Source organism: Bombus flavifrons, chromosome 15, assembly GCF_040668555.2.
Source record: "Bombus flavifrons isolate JBK064 chromosome 15, iyBomFlav1_principal, whole genome shotgun sequence".
NCBI classification, from domain to species: domain Eukaryota; kingdom Metazoa; phylum Arthropoda; class Insecta; order Hymenoptera; family Apidae; genus Bombus; species Bombus flavifrons.
This window is the reverse complement of record NC_138456.1, coordinates 3,968,007-3,981,394: the sequence shown is the minus strand read 5'-3', so window position 1 is coordinate 3,981,394 and position 13,388 is coordinate 3,968,007. Positions and strand designations below refer to the sequence as shown.

The following is a 13,388-nucleotide window of genomic DNA, read 5'->3' as shown; positions in this document are numbered from 1 at the left end:
ATGCAACGATTTAGCAAACAATGCACGTATTACTATCGATGCAAGTTCAGATTTCTAATTTCTGCGGGTCGAATGCAACGAGCGGAGAACGATTACAATCGCCCTCGTCGATTCGGCCTGTTCGGAATTTCGTTTAATCTCCGGAATACCGCAGTAATGCGGCTACCATCGGCCATTCTGCTAATAATTGCCTTCATTAATTAAAGAGTTTCCTACCAGTTTTAAGGAAATCTAAATAAATGTCTTACTTATATATTCTGGGATTCCAAATAAATATTCTTTGCTTTTCGAGCGAATGTCTTATTCTTTCAATCTAGAATTATAAAAATAATTTACGTAAAACGTATTTAAACTATCGTTCGTACTAAAACTATTTTAAAGTAAATTAATTCAGAATGGAAAGTAAATGTTCTATTGATTTCGATTGGATAAATATTCTATCCATATAAATGGAATCTTCAATTTTGTCTTGACAATTTGCTATTAGACTTTTTAATTAAATAAGGTTAGACTTCAATGAGTACATAAATTAAATCATTTAATTAGATATTTAAATTTTTATATTATATTCTAGAACAGGTATAGCGAACTTAAACGATAAGGGGTGAACGTTAAAATTTCAAAGAAAGAAATTTACGAACCATCAAAAATCAATTAGAATTTCCAGACTAACTTTCTGAACTTTATTTTCTCCTCGAAAAAAATGTACACCACTTGAACCTTAACCTTCGCCCTCTGTCAACCTCTTCCTTCGCTGACGATTTTTCAATCCCCCCAACATTTTGCCCAAAAGATAACAATTCTTGTTTAGGTTCGATCGATCAGATCGATTATTCGTCGGAATAAGTGAGAACAATAATTCGATGATGTGTAAAATTCAATCGTTTTATTTAATTGACAAAGTGTTCATAATTGGCGGCAACACGACACGCGCCCGCCACGCTATTAAATATGTGTACTGCGATAACAAATATGTACAGTTGATGGAGTCGAAACAGTACAATTAGAAATTAAATCATTACGCAGTTAAAATGATAATATGGCCATATTCAGGGCCGTATTATGGAAGAACTTGTAAATCCTTAAAAATTGGATCTTGGAAACTTGGGGTCTTTAAATTTTTGACAATTGAATCTTTGATTCTTAAAGTCTCTGAAAATAGAATACACTGAATAGGTTACAAAAGCCATTTGTGAGTTACATTTTCAGTCTAAATTCTTATTAATGTAAGTTATTGATGTAAGCTTTAATGGTTGACCAATTTTACGAGGCCACTATATCGATTCCACCAACACTGCACACGTAGAGTACGTAACAAACTAGTGATACACCTCGAGAATGATTAGGGGAGATAACGTTACTTCGTTCTCTGCATCCACTGAGGATAACCTCGTTCCTCCTCGTCTTCTTTTTTCTGTCCCTTTCTTCTTCGTCCTTTCCTTTGTCTTCGTATTCCTTTTTTTTTTGTTTTTATTTTCATTAGTTATTTACAAACCACTGGAATCCGTGGGTATTGGCAACTAGAAGAAACTTACGTCCTAAAACGATCACACACGCACTCGTCATTGTACACGCTTCCTCTGCGAGCAGCCATTGTACGCCGACCAAGCATGCAAGCCAGTTAGACAAGCGAACATACAGACACGAGGGGGCTCGTCTTAGAAACTGCACGTATCCAGTTGATTGTATCCATGGGTTGAGGAACGTTGACGCAAGTCGATGGTTCCGTGGAATATAGCTGAAAATTGGAAAGGAGATTGCTTTCTTAAGCTGTTCATAGGAGTTTTAAGAGGTTAGGAATGACGCAGTAGTATATATGAATTACTGACACGTTTAGGAACTGGATAAAATTGTTTCTATGATAGCAGTTTGAGAAAGTCGGTGGTTTGGTTTAGTGGAATATATCTGAAAATCGGGAAAGGAGATTAATGTATCTGTCAGAGGAATTTGATGAAAATATAGAATTTTCGAGAAGTAGAGAAGTTAATACTAAGGTTAATACTAAGGAACGAAGCGAACGACAGTGGATTTTGATGTAACAGGTGCTTAAGGAAATAGAGAATACATAATGTATCAACAATCCTTTTAACAGTTAGGGCTGCGGAAGGGTAGTCAAAATTAAACAAATTAATATTATATTTTTCGAATGTAATGTACCTTGAAGTTACATTATGTCAAATTCTTTGATAGTTTATCAGATATTTCACAGTTTTTAAATGATCAAAGACTAGATTAAGAGAAACTTCTTCTTGAACTTAAAATATTGATAAAAATAATTTGAAAAGTCTGAATAAGGAACGAAGAAAGATAAGAGTTAATGATGTTTTGAATGGTAATTATCGGCGTTATAAATAAAGAAACTGATTCACTGTGTAACTTAAACATTCTCAAAGAATAAAATATCAATTAATGAAAATATGGATGAACGAGGAGCTAGATGGAAAGTAAATAACCGCAGCACTCTATTGGAAGCACTATAATTGCTACCCATTGAACTGAAATCATAAATATATTATATACACCGAACGAATAGATTGCTGGATGAAGTTCTTAAAATTATGCACAGCGAGCTTCTAAAACGGTCAACATCGAAAAATATCGGGTCGACTATACAATGTGTGTATGTTCGTTATAAAAAGTCACAAGTCTTACGAGTTCTAGCATCAGAAATCACTTTAGCTTTCTGTATTTTCGTTTCTGATACTTGAGCAAATGAACGAGTTTAATCTTCATTTCTTTTTCTTTTGAGCTATTTACAAAAATGAACCGTCCTCTTTGGCGCAAAAAGCATTTCATTCATTGGCGAGAAAGGCCGATAATAAATTCCAAATGGCGAACGTCGATTTATTGGCACTAACGTTGATCAGCGGCGCTAGTGTTGCCAACTTAGTGAATAGTAAGGGGAACGTGCAGTTTCGAGACTCAACGTCTTACGTAATCGAATAGGTTGTTGGACAGACATAACTGTGTTTATACTACTTTCGATAACCTCCGGACGTCTTTTTAAATATACCAACGAGATACAAACTTTCTAGGTCCCTGTATGCATACAACCTTAATCAATGTACGCTCGAGGAGTGATTTTTCGGATGATTTAAAAATGTGAGCCATTCGCTTACCAAGTGATGATAACAATTGTTAACTTACGTGTATATTACATCAATCACGGTATAAGTACAAGAGATACAAAAGTGTCCCTCCTATTTTTCCCTTAATTTACATTTGGCAACAGGATTATTGGTCTTCTGGCTTTTCGTAAAGATCCATTAACACTTTGAAAAATCAACAAATTGAATGACAAATAACGCAACACAGATATCACAAGTGAACAAAAATGAAATTATCAAAAGTACAACGGTCACCACACATCATCTCAATTTCTTTTCTTGTGTTATACAATTCCTACATGGAAACAACACACTCGCCAGTGTTTCACCTGGTAGGCCCACGGCTCACCGTATAAAATGCGGATACGTGTGGAGTACTATCAACGACAAACACAACGAACGAGATCGACGGGGAAGAGGACGCGCGTGACTGAACATGATGGTGGTTTGTTTTTTCGGATTGAGGGGGGAAAAAGCGACGGACGAGCTTTGAACAATTATACCGACTATTTGCTCGAATGCCGGCCGCACGAGAACATCCCTCATAGGGATACAAACTCGTGTGGCGGTTGTATGATTCGAGGTGGCGGCGGCGGCGATAATCGCAGGTCCGCGTCCGTTAGCGAGAACGCGGAACTCCCGTTGGCCGTTACGCGGGGCCCCATATTGTCGTAAGGCGAACAGAGATCGCTGGATCGCAGCGCTCGTCGCGGCAGCGTCGCGAAGCTAGACACGCTGCTGGCCGCCGGAAGAGCCGAAGTCGTTTTGTTCACCACACCGCTAGTGCCATGAACAGGAATGTCCAAAAGATCGGGGTAACAACGATCGGAAGAATCCTGGGGCATTGACACGGAGATAAAGATGTTCCCGAAGATTCCAGCTGGTAGCACGCCACTAGTGAATTCTGGCGGCGGTGGTGGGAACATGGCGGCGCACGGTACAGCTCTCATAGCGGTCACGGAGCCACTGCTCACCTCTGGACGTAGTCTCTCTACGGTAACAGTGGCAGCGCTCATGGGGTCGCAAATGGACCCTCTCTCTGCCAGTTCCAGGTCACCCGTGCTACAAGCTTCCACTATACTGCCGTGACCACTGCCTCGATCGTTGCTATTTCCAGGTGTCGTGGTAGTCACAGACAGATCTAGAAGCTTCTTCTCCTGGTCACCGAAACTAGTGCTCCCCTGAAGCTTCACCTTTTCTCGAGCACGCTGTCGTCGAGTACCACCACACACGCACAAAGCCAACAGAACCGCAGAAATGGAAGCACACAACGCAGCAGCTCCCCCACCGGCCAAACTCACCCAGAGCAACCAGTTATCGCTCTGGGAGAGTGTGGGTGCCGTGTACACCCGCGGAATAGCGACACTGACGGTATCTCTGGCCAGACCGGCGATATTTTTGGCAAAACAAGAGTATTCCCCGGCATCACCATCACTGGCGTTGTAGACGGTCAAGTTGTTCCACCTATCGGTGAGTCTACTGGACGATGGGACTCGCTCATTGTAGGCCATATCGACGTCAGATGTCGCGTAGGCCACGTAGGTTCCCGAATAAGTCTGTTCGGTTAATTTGGTCGCGTTTACTGGACCTCCATTTAATTGCCACCAAACTTCAGGCTCTGGATCCCCCGTGGCTAGGCAGGCCAGGCTCAGGTTTCCATTAGTCTCTTCCTGAATACTACTGGCCAACACGAACACTTCAGGCTCACAGGCGAACTCTGCTGGCTTCACATCTTCCCACTTGCGACCTTCCAGTCTCATCGGTGATGAACACACTTGAGGCACGGAGTACAGTTTGCTAGGTCTGCTAGGGATCAGCCAAATTCGGAAATCTCTAAGTCTGCAATCGCAACTCCACTGGTTACCATCTAGCGTTAGAGTTTTCAAACGTGGCAAACTTGATATCACCGATACATCCAGATACTCCAATTCGTTGTGGTCTAACCTCAATGACTCTAGACCGGTCAGATGGACAAATGCTTCTTCATGAATCTCGGATAAGGAGCATCTCTGCAATTCCAAGTTCCTCAGATGTTGCAGGATCGGGAACTGATGGCTTCTCAGCTTGCCCAATGGATTCCCGCTTAAGATCAGGATCCTCAGTCTTTCGTTGCCCAGAAAAGTGTCTGGTTCCAGCATCTCCACGTGATTATCGGAGAGATCGATTTCTACTAAGATCCTCATGTCTCTGAAAGAGTCCGCGTGGATTTTATAAATTCCAGCGTTTCTCAGAAAGACTCTCTGCAGATTCACTAGGCCGGAACGTTTAAAAATCTCTGACTGCAACGCGGGAATTTTGTTTCCAGACAGGTCGAGGACCTGCATGTCAGGGTCCAAATTGGCGGGGAGCGAGGTTAGGCTAGCATTGTAGCATAGGGCGGATTTCTTGCCGGATGTCCACTTACAACGGCACGTAGCAGGACAGTCGGTCCAGTCCGGGAACGCGACCGCTTTAGAGAGCAACGCGAATGTGCTGAGCAGAATGAAGAGGGCCAGCAGAATGCGCCCTCGCAGAGGGTGGTGCATTGCCCCTATCATGCCACTGTCCGTTTCTCTTTGGCTGCTGCTAGTCGTCCCTGTGGATTCTTCCTCCGTCTATTAGAGATCTGAAAACAGATGAGATTTTATGAAAAATTGCTTCAACCACGATTTTCTCTTGGGTTAATCACTTACCCCTCTGTTCATTAGGAAACATTCTGGTTTTGTATAAGACATGATAATTGAAAAAAATATTTTTGACATTTCTAACAATTATTACTTCGATTAATTATAACATTTTGACAGATACCAGATCAATCTTTTTGTATTATTATGCTCTTACTAGTACAGCTTTAGTTAGGACCAATATTTTTGACCAGATCACTTATTAACCAGTATGATTCTAAAAGTTATAGTATAAGTAGAGCGCAATGGAACCGAAAGACACGTAACAAACTGCAGATTTTGTTACCTTTCGCGAGTCGAACTTTTCTTCGCATGTACCGAGTGACCCATTTTAATTGTTACCCAGAGCAATACACGTTCTCGAAACTTTTCAACTAGTGACCGATTTCTGCGTACTGATAACTCTTCCTATCTATATTCATTCTTTACGTATGTAATAATGCAACGTTGAATTTAAGTGACAACGTTCGAATTTATTATTTCCCCCTGTATGCCTGCATCATTTTCTAAAGGTCATTGTATAATCGATATACATGATGGATATATTTCGGAAATGGCATCGTATCCGTCGAATATATTATACCTTGTTGAAAAAGTGGATACATGGGGAATTGAAGGTTTAGGGGAGCAACAGAATATTAAAGACGGTTGGCCGGAAATGTAGGTAGGGGTCTCTGGGGACCCTTGTATCGATTCCAATAACAAGAAAATTGTATATAAATGGTACTTTTCTATTGCATAAATGTCATTGTTATCTTTAAACCAATAGAAATAGTATATATAATACACTTAATTCTGTGTGTAATAGTTTCGATTTAATAATATTAGTTCAGTAGTGAAACCAGGTCTATCTAACGAAACTCTAATCACACAAATTGCAACATTCGCTATATAAATAAACAAACGAGATCTCGAGAACTTCTTTTTTAATTTATAGCATACTCAATCTTTCGTAAACAAGAGGACTTTTGTGGAAAAACATCAAGTTTCTCGCATAAATTGAAATAGGTCAGTCCCTAGACTGTGTGCATATGGACAATACGAAAACAAGGCACGAACGCGCGGTTCCTTTTGCAATATGTCCGCATTATTCTGCGTCCCGAAACATTTTCTCTAGAACACTTAAAAGACAACTTTGAACCTGTTGACTCTAACGCGAAACAGACCGAACGGGACTCTTCAGGAGAAGAAAAAACGGAGGGGAGGGAGAAAGAGAGTGCTCTGATATTTCTATTCATCTTCATCGTCCCCTGTTTTTTTGCTTGTACGAGAACAAGAAGGCCAATTAACGAACTCGATCCGTTTTTCCTCTCCTTCTTTTTTTCTTCTCCGCGTAAAACGGCGAAAAAAAAGGAAACGTGGCGTTATAAAGAAAATAATCGAGGGGGAGAAAAAGACCTGTCGATTACAAGGAGTGAAAAGGACTTTGAGAATGAACGACACTGTCGCATAATGCTGGAACGATCGAACGCTACGCGACACACGTTGAATATGCTTCGAATCGCGCGCGCGTAGCATATAGAGCGTTTCAGAAAGGTGTTTTAAAGAAAGAGGTTAAGGAAGTGATTCCTTGCGAAAGAAGAAGATAAAAGCAAAGAATAAAGTTTTTGCATACAAAGCTTCAGCAGTTTTTGCAGGAAATGACTTTAAAAATTTGTAAAATATATGTACAGTGAGTTACAAAATTATTCATGAAGTTGGAAATTTGTGAGAAGTTTTATACGTAATAAGACTATGTAAAAGACTTTCCAACACTTTTTCTTATAATAAAAAGCAAAAGCTGAAAGAAGTGATTTTTTGTGAAAAAAGATCAGATAAAAATATAGCGTAATATTTTTCGATATACTACGAAGGAATAAGCAGAGTACTTCACAACATCGCTTAGAATTTTCCAAATATCCGAATTACATTTTTCAGGAATGTTTGAAATTTAATAGTAAAAAATGTGTTCTTCTTCAAACTGTTACGTTAATTTTCAAAATTCTTCGTTACACCGTAGATAATAGATTGTAGTTTATGAAACGAAAGGAATTTTTTATTTTAAAAGTTCCAGTTCTCGTCAGTAATAACGATCAATTATCTGTATTTTACTAGAAGTGATTTCAAACATAGGCAATAACTTTGCCTTTTTAAATATTTCTCTTTAAAAAAGAATGTAAGGTGGAGCTAAAAGCTATATTAATATTATCCACGAAAATTTGTACCTTTTATTTCGTAACTATTTATGAAAAAATACCCAAAGTTTACATATCTTTAGACGCTTCAAGATGATATATCCTCTTCAATATGAAATGAAATCATATTATTAGCATATATGAATACTATTCCTGTGTGTCACGAAGTGAGTCGTTAGTGCTAACAGGCCGTACATAAAATTACACGTGATAATTTCTGGATTAACACGCTCTCTGCGAGGCTGTTCGCTCGTTAGAGAGAAACGGTCGCTACTTAACGCGTTATTGTGCGCCATTGCTCGAACAACACTCGCATTTGTCAGACTAGCCCGGCCTTAATGCCCAGTCGCCGAAATGTGACCAATTAAAACTCGTTACCGTTGTTCGTTTGTCAATGACGCTAATTGTAGTCGATTTAGGAACGTTTAAACTTTAAAGAACGATCCCCCTCGCTATGGTCTCGATAGAAGTCGTTAGTCGTTCAAGGCCATTTCCCCCACCACTATTCATTACGTAGGAGAGTCAGTTTTATGTTTCTATCAAGTTTCACTTTTTAATTTATATAATGAACTTGTAAGAAACATTTTTTGATTCTTTCATCTATTTTTTATGAAAAAATATGTAATCACTTAACACACATGCTGTGATGTATGATCGATTTGTTAGAAGAGTGAGACAGTTAGGAAGAGATTTTTGAAAAAATTAATTTCAAATATAATTTGAATATAACCAAAAATGTACAAAGAAAAGTGTAAAGTAAAAAGAGCGATTTAAGTTTGTTGAATTCTACTTAATATTCTTTATCAAGCTCTAATGTAGTTAAGAAAGGAAAAAGTAACCTAAAAATCACTATGGAAATAAAGTATTTTCGAAACGTCTGCTATCGTTACACATTATCCACACAACAGAGGAAAAGTTATGTTAAAAAATCATTTTCATCGCTCGTTACGGTATATTCGTTATTACGGTAAATTTCGTTATTTTCATTAATAAACGGAAGAGAAAAATTGGTACGTTAATCTAATTCATTAAATTACTGTAATATTTACAGTATTTTAATGAGCTGTAGTTTGAGTTATATTACGCAAGAAATTACTGTCACATAATGGAATTTTCTCTTTTAAATTCCCAACCTCTTTGAGTTCCAATTAATAAATAGATTCAGATGACTTATTGTACCTAGCAACAAATTGCATAAACCGTACGTAATACGAAGAACACTCTATATATCCCCGTTAGAAATGAAATATCCTAAAGAATTAAAGTATTAAGACATAACAGGTTGGAACTTAATTTACGAATAACTCGAACACGAAATGATGAACGGCTCGTGACGCGTCGAGAAATGGCACATCTGATAGATACTTAATCGTTCACATCAGGAACACAGGCGGTTAATTTATTTACACGATTATGAATATTAATGCGGTTGCAATTGAAATGGAAATTTCCTCGTAAGTGTTCAACGGAGTGTTTTAAACGTTGTTCGGTTCGATACTTCCCTCGGCAAGCACGAGCCAAGTTGTTGGTCGAAAAAGCGAATGGAATTAAGGGGGCAAGCTTGCCTGGTAAAACGATATCGATGAATCATTCGCGAAATCCCGGGACTCTCATCTTTTATTACCTGCACATGTTGCTCGTAAAATGCGTTCGAACATTAGCTGCTACGTTAAAATGGAAACATCGTGTTGCGTGGAATTTGTCCCAACAAATTTCCAAACTTCCGTCCCGTCGAGAGTTCGAACAAACCTGTTCTTGAAACTCTACGACGCGACGTCTCAGAAACAACTGTACAGGACACTCGTCACCGACAAGAATTTACTATATTTCTACACGTAATGGTCACTCAGATTGTCGATATCAGACGTAGTAGATATCCTTAACAGTCTATTGGTAGCTTTAGATTATATGAGTGAGTGAACTAGTATTTTAGGTTACATTTGAGTTACATTATTCAGTAGTAGAGAGTTCACAGCGTCTGCCACGAAAATACTGAAAATATTTTCTCATAAATAATATAACGGTATAACCTATTATGTTCAAATAACTAATAATTATTGTTCAAATAACTACTTTTTCGTAATTAGTTCAAGTATATTAAGTTTCACACCATCTAGCTTGTTTCATATGACTACAAAAACTTGATGCTAAACAAAATGTATATGGAGTCTGATAAACAAAACGTTTCATCGGAAAATAAGAGTATGCGCAAATACTTTTTTGTGGTCACTGTACACGTTGTGACGTCCAAAAGGAAGTTTAAATGTAATCCTATGCCTTAGAATACACAAGTGTATAGTATAGAAAAAATGCTGTTTTACTTATACTCATACACCCGTAGTGTCAATTTTAAACATTCTTTTGTCCATCACGATATAGCTTCACGCACAAAAGTTAAAAACAAAGAAAGAAAAGAAACATACATGCACACGCAATAAAAAAGAGAAGAAAGAAGACTTGATTTAGAAGAAATGATACACGAGGGAGAATATGCAGGAGGATGATCCGGCATAAGTAAAACGGCAGACACCGAGACGCATGGTGTAGTTTGTACCATGCCATTCGATCATGTCCAAGGGAAAGCTAGGTATCTTTCTCTTTCTCATTCTTTCTTGTCCTTTCGCCCTTCTTTTTTCTCCCTCTGTCTAACGATGCTCGGCTTATTCTTACTTGAGCGTCTCCTTTGGCCGCCACTAAGCATGCCGTCTGCGAATCTGAATGGGGCCGTCATGCCTGCGTGGACGCTTCCATTGTTTCTCAGGGGCTTTCATTTCGCCGACGGTCCTCCTTCGGGCATCACAAAGCCATTGTTGCCCGGGACTTCTTAGATTTCATTCTGATTAAGCCGCGCTGAGCGTGCACGCTGGCCCACTTTTCCAATTACAACCCCAGCTCCAGGATTAATCTGCAACAAAAACAATATCCACCTCCTGCAACATATCACGCTTTTAGGAAAAAAAAATAAATACATCGATTAATTTAAAAACATACTACTTAATTTGTTAATGCATTATAATAATTTAAGAGGAAGATAAAGTTCAATGTATGAAGTTGCATTTACTGTTGAAATTTGCTATTTGTTTTTTTGGCTACATAAAATGTATATAGTCATATATGGTATTTTACGAGACAAAGGGGAGTCTTGAAGCGTTATGAGAAGCAGAAATTCCACAGGCATGTTCCGACATCGAGCCGCTTCCGGCCGCGCACACTAAGGCATATTAATTGCTGACGTACGCTAATGGTATGCCCGCGTAATACGCCGCGAAATTTATATCGATCATAAATTAGTCAGAAAGTCGCTTGGGAGCCGGCCAATAACTCTCAATATTGCGAAATTTTCGATAGAAAGTCGTTGAACCAGAGACAGAGTAGCAACAACCTGATAGACACCGATAGACCAACAGCAACAGTCAAATTCTTTATAAATGTTATGAGAATCAATTATATACGTATAAAAAAAAGGAATAATCCTTAGAATCTATACAGTAATGACTAGAACGTGTACAAGATTTTATATGTAATATAAAATACTTGAAAAGGAAATTGGTGTGTATCGTACAAGCAAGAAATTCTGTAGTTAGGTTGACACAGGTTCGTTAAGAGACAAGGGGCGGGCAGGCTGTGGTTCGACGCTCGATTCGACGCTCGATTACTCGAATCGACTGTGCCACGGTCCTCGCGGTGTCGTGTACGTGTCACTCGACTCCCCCGAGCGAGCTTTTGAGTGCATCGACCGCGGCAAATTCGCTTATACCACGTACTTGCATGAGAATCTGCGGACTCGACGAAAAATCCGTACGTTCCTCGCGGCCTGTTCTGACCAATCGCGTCGCCGCTCGCAGCCTCGTTGAAAAATTAAACACGAGAGAGCACACTGTACACCACTGTGTCCATCTCTCCTTATTTCATCTTCCACTTCTCTTTCTTCTTGATGCTTTCTTCTATTCTCGTCCTTTTTACCAGTCTCGTCCTACCGTTTATACGTACGTATGCTTCTTCCAAACGAGAGGTTGTCCAATTGGTCAAAACCTCTTTTCGATTTAGATGTAAATTTGACGATGGTTAGCACCGAACAGAATTAGTCACATAAATGTGGTCAAACACTGATCACGCGAGCAGACACATTGCGGGTAATTGATTGATTGAACGAACGAACGAAGCCCGCAGAAAAGAGTGGAAACGGACCGACAGACAGCACGGTGCACTTGTCAGCTTCCTCTCCACGCGTAGTCTCGCGGCGCGTGAACGTGTATTCGCCCGTTCTCACGAGAGGACACCCCCCACCTGGTCCGCGAGGTCGTCGACTGGCATCGACGAGCTCTTTTCTATTATCCTCTTGGCCGATCAATCAATTCGGTCGCGCGAGACCTTTCGCGGATAAGGTCGAGCCACCACCTCATCGGTCCACCGTAATTGTTCCTTGGTTAGCCCTGAATCTCGTAAGGGATGCTACTCTTACAGATCGAGTGCTGCGACCGCGCCACGCCATCGAAGATCTTCATCCCCCAAGCTGGCCAAGTTTTCGCTACGGCACACGAGAGGCAATCCCACGCACACGTACTACACATACAGAGAGAGGAAAGGCACACCGTACGCACGATTTAAATTTACGCACTAGAAAATTCACGGGAGAGCACGTTTCCTTCCGACCACGCACACTTCTGGGATTGTGAAATCCCCGCGATTCCGTGCCACGCACACGCCACACGAAACCCGCAGATTTGCCGCAGAGGCCAGCGACACGGTGCCTCCGTATCCCCGTGTCTGTTCCTCTCGCTTCCCCCTCCCCCGCCCTTCCAACCCCTCCCCAGCAATGAAATTCCCCCTCTCCTTCCTCGCCCATCATGGTGGCGCGGTCGTTTCACCCGCCCTCTCGCTCCCTCATTACCCATAGCTGTCCCTTTTTGGCTCCCTTGCCGCATAGCCATCCGCCGGCAGCACCGTCGAATTCTGGTTCAATGAAACCCATTCTCTCCGCACGAACGCCCTCTTTGGTTCTAGGGAATCTTTCAACCCCTTTTCCGTTCGAGATCGTCGCTACACCCAGTAAGCGTTCACCAAGTCAGTTCGATCAGTATTACGCTTTTCGTCAGTTGTGTTTTGCGAGGGAAATATGGCGAGGATTGGTGAACACGTCCCATGGTTTCTAACCTAGAAATCGGAATACGTTGGGAAGGTTCGCTGGGAGCCAATGAGAAACAGTGGTGGAACTAGGATATTTTTTGAGTCGCGAAGTTCATTTCTCTATTGTTGGTTTGACTTACCTCTTTTTACGTAGTAGATCTCTAATTTATCGGCTTGCGTGTGAGACACGAGTAGTAACTTGAAGGTTTCAGCCGGCGCCGTAGAGATAGCACTGCAGTGGCGCTACAGTGTAAGACTCGTGGGGAATCCCACATGAGAAGACAAAGCGCGCGAGATAAAAGGATGTGGAACAGATT

General features: G+C 40.5%; 1 protein-coding gene across 7 annotated transcripts; it reads right to left on the bottom strand.

The window, feature by feature from the left end:
* Positions 1 to 619: 619 nt before the first annotated feature.
* On the bottom strand, positions 620 to 13,327 carry LOC138187687 (leucine-rich repeat-containing protein 24). Of its 7 annotated transcripts, XR_011175242.1 has the most exons (5): positions 11,709 to 12,719; positions 10,615 to 10,849; positions 4,082 to 5,712; positions 1,536 to 1,738; positions 620 to 1,455 (listed from the first exon to the last, which is right to left on the bottom strand). XR_011175242.1 is itself a non-coding variant. In XM_069128714.1 (4 exons), the coding sequence occupies exon 3, from the start codon at positions 5,642 to 5,644 to the stop codon at positions 3,650 to 3,652; it is 1,995 nt and encodes a 664-aa protein (XP_068984815.1). In that variant the 5' UTR covers positions 5,645 to 5,712; positions 10,615 to 10,849; positions 13,212 to 13,327; the 3' UTR covers positions 621 to 1,738; positions 3,615 to 3,649. The 7 variants fall into 7 exon arrangements, 6 of the variants coding, with proteins under 6 accessions (XP_068984815.1, XP_068984813.1, XP_068984811.1 ...); XM_069128714.1 differs by lacking the exon at positions 11,709 to 12,719 and adding an exon at positions 13,212 to 13,327 and having other exon boundaries at positions 621 to 1,738; positions 3,615 to 5,712; XM_069128712.1 differs by having other exon boundaries at positions 621 to 1,738; positions 3,615 to 5,712; positions 11,507 to 12,719.
* Between the last annotated feature and the right edge of the window lie 61 nt (positions 13,328 to 13,388).

Excerpts from the sequence above, each read along its gene's own strand:
- LOC138187687 (XM_069128714.1), bottom strand. The coding sequence starts at position 5,644 with ATGATAGGGGCAATGCACCACCCTCTGCGAGGGCGCATTCTGCTGGCC.